Source organism: Stenella coeruleoalba (assembly GCF_951394435.1).
Source record: "Stenella coeruleoalba genome assembly, chromosome: 8".
NCBI classification, from domain to species: domain Eukaryota; kingdom Metazoa; phylum Chordata; class Mammalia; order Artiodactyla; family Delphinidae; genus Stenella; species Stenella coeruleoalba.
Genome location: NC_137154.1, coordinates 98,284,906 through 98,308,285, shown reverse-complemented (window position 1 = coordinate 98,308,285; position 23,380 = coordinate 98,284,906). Strand labels below are relative to the sequence as shown.

The 23,380-nt window shown below is 40.4% G+C and overlaps 1 protein-coding gene across 6 annotated transcripts in view; it reads right to left on the bottom strand.

Annotated features, from left to right (window-relative positions):
* Nucleotides 1-239: 239 nt before the first annotated feature.
* The window catches only part of JHY (junctional cadherin complex regulator), a gene marked incomplete at its 5' end in the record, with an annotated part of 64,185 nt that continues 41,044 nt past the window's right edge, over nucleotides 240-23,380 (bottom strand). For 2 of the 6 annotated variants that reach the window (XM_079928592.1, XM_079928595.1), the window contains 5 exons: nucleotides 240-627; nucleotides 2,614-2,742; nucleotides 3,854-3,934; nucleotides 11,676-11,970; nucleotides 16,096-16,757. In XM_079928592.1, the coding sequence (XP_079784718.1) occupies nucleotides 430-627; nucleotides 2,614-2,742; nucleotides 3,854-3,934; nucleotides 11,676-11,970; nucleotides 16,096-16,757 (1,365 nt within the window). In that variant the 3' untranslated portion in view covers nucleotides 240-429. Of the gene's footprint in view, nucleotides 628-2,613; nucleotides 2,800-3,847; nucleotides 3,935-11,675; nucleotides 11,971-16,095; nucleotides 16,758-23,380 lie in introns of all 6 variants that reach the window. The other 4 variants (XM_079928594.1, XM_079928591.1, XM_079928593.1 and 1 more) reach the window with 4 other exon arrangements.

Genomic DNA, 23,380 nt, shown 5'->3' with positions numbered 1-23,380 from the left:
AGTGCTTATAGTTTTTTTTTTAATCAGAAAAATGAGAAAGAAACACAAGTAGATACATTTATTTCTGGGTAACTTTAAGAGTTTCATTATGCTAAGAAAGGGTAGCGCTCATTTAAGAAATTAAAAGAGCCAATATAAAGCCAAAAAGAAATCAAAGGATCCAGGATAAAACCCAAAGGCTTTACTCCCTAGTTCTTATTCAGCCCCAATATTAACTGATCTGAAAATAAATAATTAAAATAGTTTTTCTTCCTGGAAAGTAAAATATGGCGCCGTAATGTAACAGGGCCCCATATTTTAAACCCTGTACGAAGCAAACGTGGACTGCAGTGAGGTGACGATGCTAGGTCATCACTCTCAATGCAGAGCAGTGGGTTGGAGTTTCTCTTCTCCAAGTCCATCCCCTGGGCATCTCTGGTCATCTCTTTTCTATACAATATGAAGGGCTTTAAAAGCAGCCACAGCCTGTTTTTCCCTTTCGTGTCTGTTCTGCAGTACTTCCAGCAGTGAGATTTCAGGTAAAATGTCTCCGTTTCCAGCATGGGTTGGATTTTTCTTTTCCTTTGAGGCTTGACCACTCAGATTTGCAGGTTTGGGTTTGGGGATGGTCTTAGCATATTCCAAAGCCTAAAAGCATAAAGATAAAATTTTATTTGAGATGGGAAGTGAACCCTGGATTCCTTAAGTTAAATCTAGTCTTAGGAAAGGTTTATTGATAATATAATTGGAGACTATTGCTACAATAATGTACTAAGGGATGGATGGAAATGGAGACCAAATGGAAAATACAAATAATGCAATATAACGCACAGTTTAAACAAAATCAATTAGCCACGTAACAAAATGCTGTGGAAAAAAAGAGTTGAAGAATGATATGTACGGTTGTGACTCTGGACGCTTTCTTTATAAAACTGAGTTTTATTCAAGTGCTTGAAAATAGATTTCTTATGTGTTTGATCTGTTTAGCTTCTGGCAGTCTTATTAAAACCAAACTTTTATTGAGGAGATATTAACTGACCTTTCCATCCAAAGAGGACTTGTTACAGCTTGAGACCAAAGACATCACTGTGGTTGAGATAAAACTGAGTCTCCATTATTACACCAACTATTCTCGTTTCTGCGTTCTGACAACTCTTGCAAGTATTTATTAGAGGTTGAAAATTATTTTTTCCTTTTCTTTAGCATATCTATAGATACCTGGATACTAAAAAAAGGCAGTCTTTTTTTCAGTGATGTCAGTTCTGACAGGCATTACAATAAAAATGAGATTACTGAATATGATTTCTAAATCTGCCTTTATATGTTTTACTTTTCTAAAATTAACCATTTTTAAAAATTGAAGTATAGTTAATTTACAACGTTGTGTTAGTTTCAGGTGTACAGCAAAGTGATTCAGTTATATATATGTGTGTGTATATGTATATATATATATACTTTTTCAGAGTCTTTTCCATTACAGTTATTACAAGATATTGGATATAGTTTCCTGTGCTATACAGTAGGTCCTTGTTGTTTATCTATTTCATATATAGTAGTGTTATATGTTAATTCCAAACTCCTAATTTATCTCTCCCCACCCCCAGTTTTACAGTTTAATAAGGGTTTTTTTTTTTTGAAGGAAATATATAATGACTTTAATCATTGAATAAGGGTTTCTTGAGAGCTAAAATGGGAATGGATAATATATGTACGTCCTAGAAGGGGAAAAATCTCCAAAACACAAAAACTCCAGACTTCTCAGTGTGTGTAGTTGACTTCTATTGGAATTTCTAGTTATAGACTTGTTGCCTTGAATCTCTTCATGAACAAATAATGGATTGGAGAAAAAAAGAAAAAGTGGCATCATGGAAACTCAATCAAGTGGATTGAGGTCTTCAAGGTCTGAGGAAGAAAGGCAATAGATAGAAAATATGAGAGTCTGTGAAAGAGAACACGAAGTACAAATTCCTAAAAGCACCGAAGGGTCACTTGTCCCTCGTGCAAAGGGTCCCATGTCCTTACTGGGACTGAGGCAGAGACTTGTGCTGCAAAGCTCTGTGTCTCCATAGAACGTATTTCATTCACATCACAACTTAGAGTTGGATGACTTCTGAGAGGGAGAACATCCTGTATTTATCATTTTTATTGGGTAGAGGAACCTATATAGTACCATCCCTTAGGAGAAATATAGGGAATGAACTTGAGAGAAATAGTGAAGGACTTTCCTCTGACATAAGCACCTGGACATGGCAAGAAGACGCTAATTTCTTAAAACTTATTTAATGGTAGAGAAGGAAATTGATGGTTAATCAGGATTATTAGTTTTTTTCTATGAAATCACCTAACCATTGAATTTTTGTGTGAGAAACTCGAAATACTATACTTGGAGGAAAACATGTGGAAGACTAAAGATAACAGTGAACTTCAGGGGAAAAAAGAGGCTAACCTTCCAGCATCATGTGTGTGTATATCATTTTTACATCAATATCTGTGAATGATGGGGAGCCGCAGGAACAGTAGTAGCTAAAACATCCCCTGTGTTCAAATAATGTGGGGAATTCATTGTCATGAGGTCACAGAGGTTTCCTTTTAATTCTAATTAAAAAGACAACTGCCTTGGTGAGAATTTCTTACCTTCTGCCGAGGGACAGCAGATTTATTTTCAGTCTTTGCTATTTGTGGCTTTGACGGGATGGATAGTGCCTTCATGTTGTATTCCTTTACTTGTTTTGCATATTCCTTTTGCTGTATTAATTTCTGCGTCTGTTCAGAGAAACAAAGTGAGGGTGACTCACAGGTCCTGCTAGATCGCTCTGTTCTCTATCTAAATTGACACTAATTTTAGTGAGCTGGGCACGGGGGAAATGGGATCACCGCGTGTAAGGTGACAGCAGTGAAATGGTTAAGTTAATGTCTCTCCTAGAAATAGTTTCTCTTGAGGGGCGGAATGTCACTGCAATAGCACACCCAGTGTTCACTTAACAGTGGCTAAATCACATTCAGCCTCTTCTTTGTTGCGTTTACCCAATTTATTTTCACTTTTGCTTCCAACTTTGAACTCTACTCTTTTTATGCCTTGAGTGCAGCTGCAGTTAAAACACATTAAATGAAGACCTCCTTTCACTAGAGGAAAGAGAATAAAGTGGATGTACTTTTCATGGCTTGGGAAACTCTTACCCTGAGTGTCTTCTCTGTAGCCACTCCTCAATATTATCAAGATAACTCTATTGGGAAAGACCAACGACCACATAACACACACATCTCTTTTCATGTGCATGTGTCCCACTTTTCTGTTTGGGCCTTCAAAACTAACTAAAAGGTGGATACATAAAACAACATTGGCTGAGTAACTTTATTTTATGGTAGAAGTAGTGCCCGGGGCTTATTACCAATGCTACTTCAGAAGGGTCTCTATTCAGAGGGAGACATTTGAATTAGGACTTGGTTCTGGGGGTATCTTTTTTTTTTTTTCAGGTCCATACCTTTGTTTTTATTTATTTATTTATTTTTTACATCTTTATTGGAGTATAATTGCTTTACAATGGTGTGTTAGTTTCTGCTTTATAACAAAGTGAATCAGTTATACTTATACATATGTTCCCGTATCTCTTCCCTCTTGCGTCTCCCTCCCTCCCACCCTCCCTATCTCACTCCTCCAGGCGGTCACAAAGCGCCGAGCTGATCTCCCTGTGCTATGTGGCTGCTTCCCACTAGCTATCTACCTTACGTTTGGTAGTGTATATATGTCCATGCCTCTCTCTCGCTTTGTCACAGCCTACCCTACCCCTCGGTTCTGGGGGTATCTTTATACAGTTTTGCTGGAAGACAAATGGCAAATCCAATCCTGGAATTGCTGTAGGTACATCACACTCACTTTGTCTCTGATGGACTCAAGGTCAGGTCCGAGGCCTCCAAGCTTCATGTCTCTGTTCTGATAAGCTTTCAGCTTGGAACTCTAAAAATACAATCAAAGTGACAGTTTCTTTTAAAGACTTGTATGTCCCCCACCCTCGAGTTGTCATGGCCACATAAGAAAGGGAAGAAGCAAAATGAAGAATGGCAGCCTGTGTGGACCGTGGGAGAGTGGGTGTGTTTCCCAACAATTCTTCCATTTTAGTGGTCGTCATTGATAACAGTTTCCTTGGTAATTTGTAGCTGGTGAGCTAACATGTTTGGACTTTTCCACTTCTGCAATAAAAAACATTGAAATTCTGAAAATTACAAATAAAAAATTTCAAGTGAGTGAAGTGCTGCTTTGTTATTAACATTTTTATCATAACGGATCCATTACTAATTTGCTGCTGCTGCTATGAGTAGTATGTCTAGTTTTGTACCGTTCACTGAACCAACTGATTTCCCTGGAAGAGGCGATCTAAACGAATCAGGTAAGCACACTGCTTCGAAGAGAGAGCACCCTGTCTAATGTCATAATATTCAAAAGAAAGGAAACATTTAAGGGTTAAGGGTCTAAGCAAGACCCACTGAGAAACTCATTTTATTCAGTGTGATTTTGGATATTTTGAAAGGTACAAATAATTTTACACGATAATGCTTATTACTATTGCATATTTAAAGGGACAGAGTATGGGCTTCCCTGGTGGTGCAGTGGTTGGGGGTCCGCCTGCTGATGCAGGGGAGGCGGGTTCGTTCCCCGGTCCGGGAGGATCCCGCATGCCGCGGAGCGGCTGGGCCCGTGAGCCATGGCCGCTGAGCCTGCGCGTCCGGAGCCTGTTTTCCGCAACGGGAGAGGCCACAACAGTGAGAGGCCCGCGTGCCGCAAAAGAAAAAACAAAAAAAATAAAGTAAAGGGACAGAGTAACAGACCGAGGCTATTTAATTATTAAATTATGTCAGTTGAGCACAGTAACAGGCAGGAAAAATACTAACGCGCTCCTGACTGTAGGATAGGTTAAGATATTCCCCAAACTCCCACTTTTGACATGAAATCTGACTTGCTACTTGCTTCAGATACCCTTGTGGGGAAACAAAGGCCTCTTTTCTTTGCATTTGTGAGTTCATTGAGTTGTCTTCCGTGGGAAGGGCAGGAAGGACAATACCAAAGAGATGGTTTGGGTGACGGCAGTGATCTTAGGGTGCCTCAAAATTGGTGCTTAGGGTAAACAGCCATACCGCAGAGGCAGCAGTTCTGAGCTAACCGTGTATGGTGCCACCTGTCTATATGCTCATGGCAAAGCATGGTATTTTTCTAAATTTGGAAAGTTCCTGTTAATTATTAAGTCCTAAAATATACAATATATCTAACGTGCCCTTTCCTAAGACAGAATTTGGCAGAGATAGTCCAGAGACTTTAAAGACAGAACATTTCATCATATAGAGAGTTACTGCATATAATTCTCAAATCTTAACAATGAACTTACGTAGACACTTATATCAACTGTTACTGCTCACAGTGCCTACTGACCGACCTGGAGGTCAGACCACTTAGCTTCTCCATTGCCATTTCCCAGGCTCAGAGCCAAAAGCTCTTTCCTCTAGACCCCAGCACTGAACTCTGGCCCATGAGATATGAATGAAGGTTTGCTGGCATAGACAGAGGGTGCATCTTGGAAAACCTTTAATTGGATTGGCACAGCCCCTCCCCCTTTCCCTTTATCTTGCCTTGAATGTGGATGTGATTTCTGGAGATACAGCAGCAATCTTGTAGCCAGGAAAGAAAAAAAGAACAAGAGAATCGTACAAATACTGGTTCTGATGTTTTGAGCTATAGAACCACCGGTGCTAGCAACTACCTACTTGTGGATTAACTGTATGTAAGAAGAATGAACCCTTATTTTTGAAATTGCTGTAAAGAGTAGTTCTGTGGCTTGTAGCTGAAGGCAGTATTTCTAAGGTCCTACAAAATGTTTATAGTACATAGCGCTTCACAGGGCCAAAATCATGTGTCATTTAGGCAACACTTCTACACTACAAGGATTAAAAGTTCTGTAAACAGAATTTGCCTGATTAGTATGCTAAATATTTGTAGTCAAAACTCTTTCAGTGCATCTAATTCTAAAAGGTCAAAGAAGATCCTTTCTTAAGTCTTTGGACTAAAATAATTAAAATATAGTATACAGAAAATATAATATATAGAAGAAGTATATAGAAGAAATATTGTTCATTGAAGGCATTTCAAAATCATAAATCTCCTTTAAGAGAATAGACTCATCACCCAGCAAAACCACTACAGCTGCTTCCTGCCCTTTAGATGTATCCGTTCATACTTTTATAAAATTGTCCCTATGCTACAAATTATTTTGTTATTTTTTTTGCTGAGAAGGTTACCATTACACTGTATTTCCCTGTCACTACATGTTTTCTGAAAATGTGATCTTTATGTATAACATTCTATTGTCTAGTTACAGTTGAATTATTTAGCGATTCTTCTAAATGTTGAACATTTAAGATGTCCTAGGGATGAGCGTTGTTTGTGGGCTACTCTGATTATTTCTTTGAGATAAATTAAGAGAAGTGAGATTACTGAGACAGAATCATGAACATATTCAGGGCCATTCGTGAACACTTCTGTTAACAAGGTAGAAGAATGCTCTTTTTGTCCAAACCTCGATGACACTGGGTATTATCACGTTTTAAAACCTCTGCTAATTTTTAATAGGTGAATGAACTCAGATATCCTATACTTTGCGATTGCAAATTTGTTCTTTATCTGGCATATGCCATCTCCGCCATTGTTTTGAAATCACTAAGTTACCATTTGCCAAAGTAAACCAGTAATGAAAAAGGAGAGAACCCCACTCACATCCAAGTCATAAATCCAGTTTGTCCAAAACTGATGAGACAGAAATGATCAGTGCCCAGAAATCGCATCCTTAGTCTGAAGCAGCTTAGCTTTAATCATTCCACCAACTCACAAAAGATGTAATGTAAAGCATGAATAATTGCTTATTGCATCCCCGTTGAAGTTCTTACTATCACTTCGAATAAATATCGTGGCTGTCACAGAAAAACAGAGCCCACGGTCTAGCACTGCAGACTGACACAAGGAAAGAGTGTGGCCCGAAGTGGTCATCTCCAAATGCCACTGACTCCTTGACAGGCTGAGCTGCTTCCAGTGAAGAGATGTTTCTCAAGGCAGAGCGATGGCTCCTAACAGAGTTTGTTCTGGGTGACTGGCAATGAAAAATCCTGGATTTACTTGTTAGCTTCAAGTAATCTTGATTGGTTCCCAGTGCTGTAATTTTGTTTGATCTCTTCCCATCAAAATTCTTTTTCACAGGTTTATTGAGATAAAATTCACACACCACCAAATTCACCCATTTGAAGTTGTACAGTTCAGTGGTTTTTAGTATAGTCATCAAGTTGTGCGAAAGTCACCACAATCCAATTTTAGAACATTTTCATTGACCTAAAAAGAAACCCCGTACCCATTAGCAGTCCCTTCCCTCCCCCCACCTCCAGCCCTAGGCAACCACTAAGCTACTTTCTGTCTCTTCAAAAGGCTTTCATAGTCAAATAATCCCTAGAATTTAGTTTGATTTACCTCTCTTTGGCTGTTACAAGACCAAAAGGTCACAATAGCACCATGCCACCCCCCATTTTTAAAAATTAAATCAACAATAATAGTCTCATTAGGTCTCCAAACACGGGGAAAATAAAAGCATGTTTTCAAAAAATCCCCAGCGGGGTTTGCTGCTACTCTTTGCATGAGATGCACACAGGGTGACATCAGCCAACCCTGGCTCTAGCTGACGGCTGACCAGACCAGATCTACCCCTTGGAATCAGTGTCCACTGGTCGTGGCTTTGGCAGAGTCTGGCATAGGATCTCCTGGTGGAAGGTTTCTGCCGGCCATCAATCACACGTCTTCTCAAGCCGGAAGAGTGACTTTTATTGTAAGCGGGGGGGCAAAAGGTGCCTGACTTGGAAATGACATTGACTGTCCCGGGAGGACTTGTTTCAACTCTGAGAGGTCGTGCCCCGCTGTGGGGGACACTGCGGGGCTTTCCTCCAGAACATTCCTCAGATGTGTAAGGGTGAGAAAGTTACTCAGAGACGGACGGAAAACAATGCCTCAAATACTGCGGAACAGCAAGTGAAGGAAATTTGCTCTGCGGTTGCTAAACTTAATCCAAATAAACCTCGTCTTAGAAGCAGTCAAGCAGCAATACCCGGATTGTCTGTGACAACAAACACACGGGTTAATTACTGCGGCTCAGCGCGACACAGCTGGCAGAGAACTCCTTAAGCAGTTACTTTGTGGCCGGTTGCGGTAGATATTTTTATTACTGTTTGTCATCACTTGTGCTGTGTTACTCTCTCACTGCCTGATGTCTGCATTCAGTGGCGTGGACAATGCTGAATGTTCGTAAACTGGTCACAACAGAACTGCCAGGAGAAGAGGAACGGTGCTTGGGCCTATTATCTTGACAAATCCTCAGATTTTTAATGTGATTCGAGTCGATTCCCTTGGCAACCATGAGATTTGCTTTGACTAGGAAATGGGCATGACCTGGGGAATGAGTCCCTCTGTCTGGGGCCCCGGCTACCTGCTGTCCTATACAAATAGCTCGGTTCTAAATCATTTTAGCTTCTGGAATGGCTTCCCGGACAAAGAGTGCTTCTGTGTCTTTGTCGGATGTAGGCTGAAAGTCTTGGATGGAGAAAACGGATACGTGTGGATTGCAACATCTCTGAGAGAAAGCAGGAAGGCAGGGATTTCCCAAGTTGGAAAGAGGGCTTGGGAAGTGGGAAGTGGAAGTTCTCTTTCTTCCTCTTCCCTTCCCTCCCCGATCTTAGCTGTGTCATGATCCACATCATCACTGGGTACTGTCCTCTGCCTTCCCTCGGTAAAACACAGATTCAAACACCAAAAGGAGAAGGAAGGGAAAGGAAACTAACATTTAGTTGATGTCTATTCTTTGCTAGGCACTAAGCTAAGTTTTTTTTTTTTTACTTTATTTATGCATTTATTTATTTTTGGCTGCGTTGGGTCTTCATTGCTGCGCGCGGCGAGCAGGGGGCTACTCTTCGTTGCGGTGTGCGGGATTCTCGTTGCGGTGGCTTCTCTTGTTGTGGAGCACAGGCTCTAGGTGTGCAGCCTTCAGTTGTTGTGGCAGTGGGCTCAGTAGTTGTGGCGCACGGGCTTAGTTGCTCCACAGCATGTGGGATCTTCCCGGACCAGGGCTCGAACCCATATCCCCTGCATTGGCAGGCAGATTCCTAAACACTGCGTCACCAGGGAAGCCTAAGCTAAGGTTTTAATACATTGTTGCACTTAACTGTCAAACCAAATCTACAAAAAGAACAATTCTGATTGTGCGTATGAGGAAATAGGGGCTCAGGTGAATTAATAACTTGTCCGAGTCACAGAGAGGTTAGGTGATGAGAATTTAGAAATGGCTGAGTGCGTGACTTCCACTAAACCCTGCTCATTAGGAATTGTTAAAAGCTTGCATTGTCAACAATAATCCACAGTTGGCAAGAACCCTAACCCAGAAGGTTCTCTTCCGAGGTAGTGAGTTTGAGCTCTTTTTTAGGCCCTGGTAACTCGTAAATTCCAGAGTGACAGCACGCCCTCACCTTGAGAATGTGTTGGTTCCTGAGCTCTGAATACATTTCCCTATAGAAATAATAATACGCACAGTGTCTGGCTTCCTAGTCCAGCCTACAAACCCTATTCTATTTATGAAGTACTTGAAAACAGTGCTAATCATACCTCAGATTAGGTACGATTAACTGTCAAGTAATAATGTTTTGGTGGAAAAATAAGTTACTTATGAAGCCAGGAACATATTTCTTCTTATTTACTGTGAAACTGGGGATCATCCCAGCTCTAAACAACCAGTAGTGGTTTCCACAGCCTGGGCAAGAATTAGGTACCCCGGCAGGACGGAGGATGTGAGGGAGGGTCACGTGAGGAGCTCAAGAAGCCCTCAGGTCAGCATGTGGGAAGGGGCAGAGGGAAGGACCCCGGGGCTGTGAGTGAGCTGAAGGCCTAGGCTTGCAGGTGGCGGCAGTGGGCTGGGGCATTTCATGTGCACCAGCCTCTGAGGTTCTATCTCAGGAGGACACACCAAGCTGGTCCTCCTTTTCTTCTCTGCAATAGGACCCACTGTCATTCTAGTCCAGCTTTCCTTTCTTCTCTTCAAGGCCACCCTTTCCTTTTTTTCTGAGGCTCGCTCTGTGGGTGTCCACTGACTTCACGATCCCCTATTCCTGGAGTGCCTTGCACCTGCCCTGCACACCACAGCCAGAGCAGTCTTTCTAAAACATTAATCTAACTGTGGTGAAAATTCTTCCATGCCCCCCGCCAACCCCCCGCCCCAACACCAGCTGAGGGATTAGAGCCCTCCTTCTTCCAATGACGAGCAAGATCCTCGAAGACCCGGTCCCTGACCTACTTCTCCACTGTCACCTCTCAACACTCAGCACCTCCCAGTTTGAGTGACAGCAGACCTAAAATGCATCAGTTCCCAGCATGCTTTGTGTTCTCTCAAGCTTCAGAACATTCACTTACACTGGTCTCCCTGCCTAAAATACTTTCAGTCTTCCTTCTTTTGCTAACTCTCAATCATCCTCTAAGATGCCTCACGATCACCTCCTGAAGCTCTGCTTGGCTCGCAGGTGGGGATGTGTCCCGCTCTGTGCTCCTCTGTGTTCACTGTGCATCTCTCTCTCTTTTATTTCAACATGATACTGCTGGGGAAAGGGCATGGCTCGTTTGCTGTGCATCCCAGCACCTGACACAGTTCCTGGTAGGAATTCAACACATATATGTTGAGTTGAACTAAGGATGGCTCCCTAAATCTGCCTTACAGTGGACGCCCCACGGGTGTCCACTGGTTCCCCGGCTGCTGGGAGTGTTGTCTGCTACGGCTCACAGTCGAGTCCCTCCCTAAGAACTGACCTCAGTCAGATGGAGCGGCTGTGCCCAAAGTTACAACCCTCCCCCAGAGACAGTCAATAGCCAATGGCTGATCCATGTGGGGGAACAGCTGGGTTCCTTGCCTCTGAAGGGCCATCCCAACTTCAGAACCCTCATGGGCTTGGCGGAGGCGTCCTTTGCACCAGTCTCAAAGCCGCCCCTTCTCCCTCACCCGGCCCTGCCCTCTCCCCCCCCCGACAGGGGTGGTTCCCCGGTAACTCTCTTGCTCAGAAATCTCCATTTCAGAGTCTGTTCCTGGCGGGGCCAATCCACCACAGGACTATTGCTTCCAGCCAGTAAACTGGGCAACTACTTCCCTGTTGCCCAGTAAAGCAGAATGCATTTTCCAGCCTTTTCCTTACTATTTGACACTAGAAACAAGTGATCTTTCCTGAGGGGTTTTTATTGTTTGTAACAGTAGAGAAACACAAAGGACATAAAAAGACTCCTTCAATGCTCCTTCATTTCTTCCTGGAAACCTTCCTCTTTGCCTCCCATCCCCATTTCCCTTATTTAACAAAGCAGACTCGATGGGAAAGACCTAAGTGCACAAAGGTGCTAGTCATGGTGAATCTTAGGTAAACACAGAACTCAGTAAAGCAAACATTTCAGAAGAAAGCTCAGTCATTGGCTGTCCTGGGTGTTTTACTGCAGGAGCTGAGGTGAGATGAAGCCTGAGAAGGGGTGGGGACTAGAGGAAGAAGGAGCGGCAGCAGCACCCCTATTCCAGGCCTGTGATAAGGAGAATGAAAATCAAGGTCCCTGTGTATTATCAAAATAAAAGGTTAAGTAAGTAAGATGCTTTTATTACCTTAATGCTGCTTCTTTTCCCATGCTTCTTCCCCTTTTCCAGTTGAAACAGATAGCCTTCAGAATTGCTACGGCTAATTTTCACTTGGTTTCTTTGGCTTCTCTCTGAACTGAGTTGGGATTCACTTTCCACCCTTGACGGTATGGGTGGAAGCGTGACGCCGGGTAAGGCCCCTTCGTGGGGATGCACCTCAGTCAGATGCATTAGCGCTTGCTGATGCTGCTCCGTTGTCTGGGTGAGCCGGGAGTCTGGAGAGGCGCTAGCAGGTTGGCTCTCAGAGGAAGAATGGAACTTCCTTAAAGGAAAAAAAAAAAGCACAAATCTGTTAATGAAACCTAGATACATAAGACTTATAGCATAGAAGTCTTTATGAACCATTAATTTGATGTATTTATCACTCCCCCAATCAAATTAATGTTCTTTAGCTTAATCTTTTCATAAATACATTAATTTCTTAATATCCTCTATTTTTTCTTTAGGATATTCTAGCTCTTACTTAGAACTTTCATTTAGTGCATTCAGAATAGAAAAAACATCATTCTGAAAAATCAAAGGCATTCCCACCACAAAATACCTGGACAGGTTGGATTAAATTAAACAAATGTCCTTTTGGTTAGATAGTTGGATTTGTAAGAGAGACAGGGAATCTTCAGAGACCACAAACTAAACAGAAACTAAAACTAAAGCAGATTTAGATAAGATGAAGCTATGGCTTTCTTTGAGGGAGTTGGGGGACCTAAGTGCTTGAGTTTCACCATTCAACACTGGTATGGGATATGTGAGATCTTGGCTCTGTGTCGGGCAGAGAATCAGAACTGAGATGCCTGCGTGAAGGCTGTATGTAACCCTTGAAGAGCTACACCCTCAATAAAAAGGCAAATTAGTGAAAAACTCATTCACCAGCCTTGGGAAACAACAAAGCAAGACTATCTGTCTTAATGTAGGCTCTGAGCTGGGAAAAAAATTCCCTGTGAATATCTACGGGACAACATTTGGGGTTCAAATTTACCTTCCCCACATAATCATGGAAATCCAACACCAAGAAATTAACATAAAGCGATCCTAGAGGAAGGATACCTCTGTAGTATCTGGCAGAAGCAAGTTCTCTGGAAGGATACATTCCCACCCAAGCCTGCCTAGGTGTCTACAGAGAAGATGATAAACATTAAGTTCACAATCCAAAATCCTAGAACATGTGAGTAAATAACCTACCAAGTATGAGAATGAGCAGATACACACACAAAGCAGTAGTAGATTTCTAAGAACTTAAGGTAATTGAATATTAGACAGCATTCATAAGGAAGCATGTTTATAATGATTAAAGACATGAAGGAAGAAATCAAAACCCCGAGAAATATATTCTGAAAAAATAACAGGAAGGTTTTAATCAGAACCATGTAGAACTCCTAGACATGAAAAACACCATTACTGAAATTTACAACTCAGTGGATACACCAAAGAGCATATTGGGGCTGAAGAGACTTAGAAACTTAGAGGAAATTTCTCAGAAAGAGGCATAGAGGGATAAGAGATGGAAATAAGGAACAGTTAAAAAGACACAGAGTCTAGAATAAGAGAATCAAATATACATCTACTTTGTGTTCCTGAAGGAATATGAGAGCAAATTTGGGAGACATAATATTCAAAGGAAAAATGGGTGATAATTTTCCAGAATTTATGAAAGAAATGAACACTCAGATTTAGGAATCCCAGAAAAATCACAAGCAGGATTACAAATTTCAAACCTAGATACATCACAGCAAAGCTTCAGAACACCAAAAACAGAGACCTCAAAACCAAGAAGAGAAAAAAAGACAAAGACAAAAAGAATGATAATTACATTGATAAAAGACTTTTCGAAGAAATAGAGAAGCCAGGAAATAGAAAAACAATGTTTTCAAAGAGGTTAATTCTTTATCAAGTTAAACATAATTTAAGATAGAGAGGAAAGTAAAGGAATTTCCGGTAAATTTACCAGTGAAATGTACTTGCTGAAAGAACTTCTAAAGGATCTACTTCAGGAAGAAAGAGTAAAATGGAAAAAAGAATGGGAGGCAAAGACGATAATAAACAACTGGTTAAATCTAAAACAGCACTGACTCTATACAACAGTAATAAAACAATGATTAGTTTTAGAGCTATAAGATGCTGGATAAAAATAATATGTATGACACAAAGGGTGATTGGATTACAACAATCCAATGATTTGAATATGTCTGCAGAATAGAAATTTTAACACTAGACTAGTTAATAATGTAAGTTAAAAAAAAAAAAGAGAATAGAAAGAGAATATGCATTTCCAAATCAGTAGAGGGAAGAAGTAGCAGAAAGTTCTATCAGTTCAACAGACAGTATTAAAAAAATAAAGACAATATGTATTGGAAAAAGTAGGGTGGCTAGGACAAATTAACATAGTAGAAATTAATACAAATATATGAGTATCACAAAAAAAGTAAGTAGTTTAAAGTTTAATATCTGCTCACAAATAACAACAAAAGAAAAGCCAAACAAAAAAACACATGAGAACTAAATAGTTTTACTGGAAAATTCTATGAAATCTTCAAGAAGCAGTTCCAGTTGTACATGAAGTCTCCCAGAGGATATAAAATGGGGGAATTATTTTAAGGCTGGTATAATCTTGATAACACATCCAGGCGGGGGCCAATGGCAGATTGGAGAATTTTAAGCCAGTTTCACTTCCTGCATGTGAATGTTAAATCCTAAACAGTGTTAACAAATCAAATCAAGCAATATATTAAAATCGTGTGACAAGTTGGGTTAGTCCTAGGAATAAAAGGACGATGGAATGTTAGAAAATCTGTTAACACATTTAGCCACATAAAGGATTCAAGGAGAAAATTTTTCAATTGATGCAGAGAATTTGATAACATTAAATATCTATTTATGATAGAAGTTCTTTGCAGGAAAAAAATAGGAATAGGAGGTCAGTTCCTATTTATCTCCCTAACTACTAAAAATTAAATATTTTTAATGGCAAAAATGTTAGACTCACTCCCTCTAAAGTCAGGAAAAAAAGATGAGAATGCCTGCTATCTATCTATCACTATCTCTTCTAGGAAGCAAATTCTGAATCTTATTCATTGTACATTCCATACCTCCACGTGGAGCACTTAAATGTCTTCTCATTAATTCATGTGTGTCAAACTGTCTCCCTACTTTGAAAATAAGCTCCTTGAAGGTTCCCATGCATCATACTACTTTTGTATCTTTTATAGCTTTTTAGTCCTATATTCAGCCCTATCAGGTATGTAATAAACACATTTGACTGAATGATATCAAGAAATACCCCGATTTTAAAAATAGCTTTTCTTTCTTCTAATTATAGAAGTAATGCATCTACACTGTAGGGAACTGGGACAAGTCAGAAAATATAAAGAAGAAATTAAAAAGAATCCCAATCTCTCTTGCCAGAAATAACCACTATTGACATTTTGGTGCATTTTTCGTCTTCTCTGCACATTTTGACAGAGTAGATAGAGCTCATACTCCTTAGGTGTTATTTTTGCACTGTACTATTTTCTCTTTATAGAAGAATTTCCTCATAAACATGTTTTTTAATGGTTACATGATATTAAATATTATAATTAATCTAAACATTTCCTTATTCAATTATTGTTGTCATTTCTGTAAATGAGATATATATATTTTTTTATTGAAGTGTAGCTGATGTACAATGCTGTGACAATCTCTGCTGTACAGCAAAGTGACTCAGTTATCCACATATAGACATTCCTTTTTTGTATTCTTTTCCATTGTGGTTTATCACAGGATACTGAATACAGTTCCCTGTGCTATACAGTAGGACCTGTCGTTTATCCATCCTAAATGTAATAGTTTGCATCTACCAACCCCGAATTCCCGGTCCATCCCTCTCCCTCCCCGTCCTCCCCCTTGGTAACCACAAGTCTGTTCTCTACGTCTGTGATTCTGTTTCTGTTTTGTAGATAGGGTCATTTGGGCCATATTTTAGATTTCTCATATAAGTAATATCATATGGTTGTAAATGATATTTTTATACCCAAGTGGTTTTTTCCTGTATTTTAGATTATTTTCTTAGGATAGACCATTACAGAGTTGGAGAGAATTTGTTCCCTCTGAACATTACTTGCGACCCTCAAAATATACTGATCTTTTTTGACTGGGTCCCTCTGCCCTTCTCCCTCCAACCTCTGGTTTAACGACAGTGAAAAAAGTAGAGGAGACAGGGAAGAAGAAATACATCAAAAGTGGACTATTTTCTGCAGAAATCAAAGGCAAGAACGTCGTTAGGAGAATTTTTCCTCTTGCCTGACCATCGCCATGAACAGCCCCCGCCCCTCCACCCCGTCCTCCCCGTCCTGTCTTTCTCTAGCAGCCTCTCATTACTCTAGAAAACCACTTGAGAACAGGAAATTCTTACCATAATATTTCTAAGTCCTTATACTTTGTTTCTGTGTAAGTCCGTTTGGGTTGCTTCTTATTTTCAGTTGATCCACTATCATTTATGTTAGAAACAGACTGAGAGCCTTTCTGGCTAAGGGATGCGTGCTTCTTATTCAGTTCATGAAGATAGTTCAAGTCCGTATTGGAAAGAGTGTCGATGTGTAGCTGCTGATTTGAAAATCTTTTCTCTTCTTGGTCTTTGCGTCCTCTTTCCGTATTAACGTTCATCATGGAGTGACACCTGGTAGAATTTCTATATAACACCTTGTCAGAAGCCTGGTGTGGTGGAGCATATTTATTGGAGGTTACTTTGGGTTCCTGGCTTCTCGGTATACCTGAGTATTGTAAATCATTGTTCGGGGCATTCATAACCACGACTGTTTCCTGTTTCACTGCCGTAGGTATAGGCTTAGTTGGGGTTTGCTGCTGTCTGGAAGCGTTATTCTGGTTTCCTTGACTGACAACCAGCTCTTCAGTCACCAAAGACTTTGGGCCATGCCGGTGTTCATGCTGTTTTTGAATCTTGTGCTTGGCTGGTCTTCTGGAAGGTTGCTGGCCATTGGTTGTTTCTGAAGATTGACCTCTGGGTCCATTGCTTGATTTTGCATTTTCAAATTGAGACCAGTGTTCCTGGTAATCCTAAAAAGATATTTTTAGTTAATATAAAGTTAAAAGATTGACACTCTTCACCAATTTTAGTGTTTCTCAAACTGGGAGTTAAGACTTCTAGGAAGGTGACCACAGAATTGAAAAGAGCTAAAGAAGGAGAACAGAGGGTCCTTTCCTCATTTCGGGCAATGAGAGGGTGATTAGCTGAGTGGTTCCTCCTGGCAGTTTCAGGTTATGAATTTTCTAGAAAGAAATAGCTTAGAATGGGCATTATATTAAGGGCAAGTCTTTGACTTAAAATGTTGTAAAATGAAGTATTACCAAATGGGGGAAAAAAGCAGCTTTACCTCTAAAGAGCTGCATACAAAGGAAGGGCGAATCAACATCAAAATATGCAAGTTTATCTTAACTAAGATGAATATTTTTAAAAATATTATCCAGAAAGAACATCAACAATTTGCTTTGCCCACCAAGTACAAGTTTAATACGAAATGCAATTCAGATTATCAGATCTTCTTACTCACATAGGTCAGAAGCTAGAAATGATCTCTTCACCAGATGAAACAAATTAGATTTTATTCAGAGGATTATAAAAGAGTCTGTGCGGTGATAGGACAACTGTGAAACCACAAGGGTTGTTTTGCTTCTGTTCCTTAATATAGCCTGTACTTAGGCAATCAAACATCTGGGGGAAATATTTCAATTTCAGAGCAGTCTTTATGCTTTCCAAAGTCTTGTAACAACAAAATGTACTCCTGGTATAATAGATGCACTATGTAACTATATTGTGCTAAGCCATTTAGACATATTTCCCGAGGAATAAAGCGCTCATTACTTTGTGAAAAACTAGCTGAGTTAAGAGGCCTTTGGAAAGAATGATTAAATGCTTACTGAAAACAGTCCGAGGACCATATGCCTCAGTGTGGTATATAACTGCAACATAACTCTTCCTTGCTGAACACACGTACAAAAAGCCTCTGTGGCCTGTATCTGTGCAACGTTAATCGAAAAATGCAAGTTACCCAGATCATTTGAGGAAAAAACTTGAATAAATCATGTTTTTGCTCAAATTGTTTTAAGGATAAGTTCAACTTTTATTTCACTTTTCTGATATAATTGCTAAGGCTCATCCTGCTCCTGTATAATATTTACTGGTATTCTACTTCTCATGAAATCTCATTATAACGATAAGGTTGAGATTATTCAATTTAAAACAGTAATACACAATATGACTTCTTATATCAGATTTTCAAGTAAGAATGACTTATAATTCAAAATGTAGAGTAAGTTCTCCTTAGAATTTGAACTTTTTGGAGGATTGGCCAGGTTCTTAGTAGCTCCTCTAAACTTTAAGTTTTTACCTGTGGTGCTCCAGAAAAGAAAATACTTCCTTTTCTGTCTGTATTTCAATTAAGAAGGGTCCTTCTTTTCATGCAATATATTGAGCTGCATGGGGGAAATGTGGGCAAGGCGGCGCTGCCAACAGACAGCCCAAGAGCATCCTTCCTTGTAGTGGATCCAGAAGAACACTGTTATCTACACGCTCGTAGGTGTGTCCATGAAACACAGCGGCTCTTTTCATGGTTGCCATCACTGTTCTTGAAGGTCAAAAAAGATCCCTCTTTGCTATGACCTAGAGATATTTATTAATGCTGATAATGTCATTCTTTTCAATATTTGTTCAGCCTTCTTTTAAATTGAAGGATAGTTGATTTACAGTGTTGTGTTAATTTCTGTTGTACAGACAAGTGACTCAGGTTAACACATATATACATTCTTTTTGTCTATTCTTTTCCGTTATGGTGTATCACAGGATATTGAATATAGCTCCCTGTGCTGTACAGTAGGACCTTGTTATCTATCCATCCTATATATAATGGTTTGCATCTGCTCATCCCAAACTCCCAGTTCATCCCTCCCCCACTTCTCCTTCCCGTTGGCAACCACAAGTCTGCTCTCTATGTCTTTGGGTCTGTTTCTCTTTCGTGCATAAGTTCACTTGTGTTGTATTTTAGATTCCACATATAAGTGATATCATGTGGTATCTGTCTTTCTCTTTCTGACTTATTTCACTTAGTATGATCATCTCTAAGTCCAACCATGCCTGTTCAGCCTTTTAATTGCTAGAAAAATAAGTGACCAGGAACTCTTTTTCTGCTGCCATATGACTGTACTTGTCCAGCTCTGTCTCTCTCATTTCCACCAAGAAAACCTATCAAGAGTGTTCTTTCCTGGGGTACCAGACCCAAAATCTTGGGTTACCGCTTGGTCTTAATCCTGTTATACATTTGCAGCCGACAATTCAGATGACAGTAGTGCTCTTCACAGGGTGCTTTGTCAACAAGGCCAAGGACTCATCATTTCATGAGAAACTTCATTTGCCTCGAGTGTTAAATCCACTGTTCACGTAAATGTAAGTGCCCAGAGACGGCATTTCAGTCTCCAGAAAGAAAGACGTTTATGGGCTTGATGCGATCCCTCTCACCTTCCGAGCAGCCTACTTGAGATCTGAGGTTTACTAAAGGTTTATTACCTACAATTGAGGCATCAGGTGCCACTCTTTAGGTGGCAAGACCCTAGTTCCCTGAAGTTAATATACAAAGCCATTCTCAGGCTATTTAATCTCCGTCAGCACCGAAATCCTCTATTTCATCCCCCTCTCACTGGGGTTCTTTTGTTACCAACACTCACAATCAGTCCGGACCAAGCACTCAGAATAACTGCTTAGTGGCAGTAGGTTTTCCCAGCACACACAAAGCAGAGTCCTTTGGCTGCAGCGTTAGCACCGGGGGCTCCTGATGCCTAATGCTGGGATGGTAATTTCTCAGTCAGATCTGTGCTCAGTTATTAGTGCTCCTTCATACTGTGCCATCCAAGGGAAGTCTGCCCCCAACCCTGAGACAGGCAGCATCTGGCTATTTCTCTTTCACGACTTTTTCCGTTTACATGACCTAAGCAGAGGGGAGAATGCACGCTTTGATGTCAGCCAAAATGTTAATCTGCTTTAAAACAAAAGCCGTTCTTGTTCTTAGTCACCCTGATCGACCCTGGAGTCCTGAGGTTGTGCCTGCGCTCCAAGATTAGCTCTGAAGTTTCTTTTGTGTTTACTAACAACAAAACACACATTCTCTGAGTCTGGGTTATACATTCCATTCGATAATATTAATAAAATTTAGAGAACACAGTAGCTCTAATATTCAGTGCTGGTATAGAAGGACTCTGTGCTCAGGTGAATAAAAGCGGCATAGCTCTGTTGATAGTGCTGGAGGAAAACCAAATGAATAGCTCTTTGGAAAGGTGGGAAGATCACTTAGGATGTGGTCACAAGGATGCTGACATAGATAAGTCAAAGACGCTGCATATCTTTTGCGCTATCGTTTCTTTTCCTTGTCTAGAGAGGCAAGAGTTATTTTATTTAGAGGCAAGAAAGGAAACATCCTGTTTCATCCTTTTGAAGACTCATGTATTTGGGGAACTTTCTTCTTTCCCACTGACAGCATGCTCCTTTCCTGGGAAGGATCTTCTGCTGGTGGGAGTGTACCCTCTTGCACTGGCCAGCAAGGGTCTGACCCTTAGTTCAGTACTGTGTCTGGTTCTGAGCACACAGTGGAAATGGGATTTGGAAAATCTGTGAAGGTTCACAGGAGAGCACAAAGCGATTCAGGGCAAGACCTATGTCGACAGGTAAAGTGACGACGGATTGCTTGGCTTGAAGTAAGGATCTTAGGCATGTGTACGGCACTTAAATAGAAAACGATGAGGATGACCATCAATTCTCAGTATTTTTTTAAAATAGATCTTTATGGGAGTATAATTATTTCACAATACTGTGTTCGTTTCTGTTGTACAACAAAGCGAATCAGCCATATGCATGCACATGTCCCCATGTCCCCTCCCTCTTGAGCCTCCCTCCCACCCTCCCTATCCCACCCCTCTAGGTCATCGCAAAGCACCGAGCCAATCTCCCTGTGCTATGCCGCTGCTTCCCACCAGCCAACTATTTTACATTCGGTAGTGTATGTATGTCGATGCTACTCTCACTTCGCCCCAGCTTCACCCTCCCATCCCACATCATCAAGTCCATTTTCTATGTCTATCTCGTTATTCCTGCCCTGCAACTAGGTTCATCAGTACCATTTTTTTTTCAGATTCCATATATATGTGTTAGCATACGGTATTTGTTTTTCTCTTTCTGACTGACTTCACTCTGTATGACAGACTCTAGGTCCTTCTACCTCACTTACAAATAACTCAATTTCGTTTCTTTCTATGGCTGAGTAATATTGCATTGTATATATGTGCCACATCTTCTCTATCCATTCACCTGTTGATGGACACTTAGGTTGCTTCCATGTCCTGGCTATTTTAAACAGTGCTGCAATGAACATTGGGGTGCATGTGTCTTTTTGAATTATGGTTTTCTCAGGGCATATGCCCAGTAGTGGGATTGCTGGGTCGTCTGGTAGTTCTATTTTTAGTTTTTTAAGGAAGCTCCATTCTGTTTTCCATAGTGGTTGTATCAATTTACATTCCCACCAACAGTGCAGGAGGGTTCCCTTTTCACCACACCCTTTCCAGCATTTATTCTTTCTAGATTTTTTGATGATGGCCATTCTGACTGGTGTGCCATTCTGACCAGCGTGAGGTGACACGTCATTGTAGTTTTGATTTGCATTTCTCTAATAATTAGTGATGTTGAGCATCTTTTCATGTGCCTCTTGGCCATCTGTATGTCTTCCTTGGTGAAATGTCTATTTAGGTCTTCCGCCCATTTTTTAAAAATCAATTTATTTATTTATTTTTGGCTGTGTAGGGTCTTCGTTTCTGTGTGAGGGCTTTCTCTAGTTGCGGCAAGTGGGGGCCACTCTTCATCGCAGTGCGCGGGCCGCTCACTGTCGCGGCCTCTCTTGTTGCAGAGCACAGGCTACAGACGCGCAGGCTCTGTAGTTGTGGCTCACGGGCCTGGTTGCTCCGCGGCATGTGGGATCTTCCCAGACCAGGGCTCGAACCCATGTCCCCTGCATTGGCAGGCAGATTCTCAACCACTGCGCCACTAGGGAAGCCCTTCTGCCCAATTTTTAACTGGATTGTTTGTTTTTTTTAATATTGAGCTCCATGAGCTGTTTGTATTTTTTGGAGATTAATCCTTTGTCTGTTGTTTCATTTGCAAATATTTTCTCCCATTCTGAAGGTTGTCTTTTTGTCTCGTTTATGGTTTCCTTTGCTGTGCAAAAGCTTTTAAGTTTAATTAAGTCCTATTTGTTTGTTTTTGTTTTTATTTCCGTTACTCGAGGAGGTGGGTCAAAAAAAGATCTTGCTGTGGTTTATGTAAGAGTGTTTTTCGTATGTTTTCCTCCATTTGTAGTTTATTTTTGTGTATGGTGTTAGGTAGTGTTCTAATTTCATTCTTTTACTTGTCGCTGTCCAGTTTTCCCAGCACTGCTTATTGAAGAGGCTTTCTTTTCTCCATTGTACGTTCTTCCCTCCTTTGCCATAAATTAGGTGACCATATGTGTGTGGGTTTATCTCTGGGCTTTCTACCCTGTTCCATTGATCTATATTTCTGTTTTTGTGCCAGTACCATACTGTCTTGATTACTGTAGCTTTGTGGTATAGATTGAAGTCAGGGAGCCTGACTCCTCCAGCTCCATTTTTCTTTCTCAAGATTGCTTTGGCTATTTGGGGTCTTTTTTGTTTCCATACGAATTGTAAAATTTTTTGTTCTAATTCTGTGAAGAATGCCATTGGTAGTTTGTTAGGGATTGCATTAAATCTATAGATTGCTTTGGGTAGTATAGTCATCTTCACGATATTGATTCTTGCAATCCAAGAACATGGTATATTTCTCCACCTGTTTATGTTGTCTTTGATTTCTTCCATCAGTGTTTTATAGTTTTCTGAGTACAAGTCTTTCACCTCCTTAGGCAGGTTTATTCCTAGGTATTTTATTCTTTTTGTTACAATGGTAAATGGGAGTGTTTCCTTAATTTCTCTTTCTGATTTTTCATTGTTGGTGTATAGGAACGCCAGAGACTTCTGTGCATTAATTTTGTATCCTGCAACCTTACCAAATTCATTGATTAGTTCTAGTAGTTTTCTGGTGGCATCTTTAGGATTTTCTATGTATAGTATCATGTCATCAGTAAACAGTGACAGTTTTACTTCTTCTTTTCCAATTTGTATTCCTTTTATTTATTTTTCTTCTCTGATTGCCGTGGCTAGGACTTCCAAAACTATGTTGAATAAGAGTGGTGAGAGTGGACATCCTTGTCTTGTTCCTGATCTTAGTGGAAATGCTTTCAGTTTTTCACCATTGAGAATGATGCTTGCTGTGGGTTTGTCATATATGGCCTTTATTATGTTAAGGTAGGTTCCCTCTATGCCCATTTTCTGGAGCTTTTTTTAATATCATAAATGGGTATTGAATTTTGTTGAAAGCTTTTTCTGCATCTATTGAGATGATCGTATGGTTTTTATTCCTTAATTTGTTAATGTGATGTATCACATTGATTGATTTGCATATATTGAAGAATCCTTGCATCCCTGGATAAATCCCACTTGATCATGGTGTATGATCCTTTTAATATGCTGTTGGATTCTGTTTGCTAGTATTTTGTTCAGGATTTTTGCATCTATGTTCATCAGTGATATTG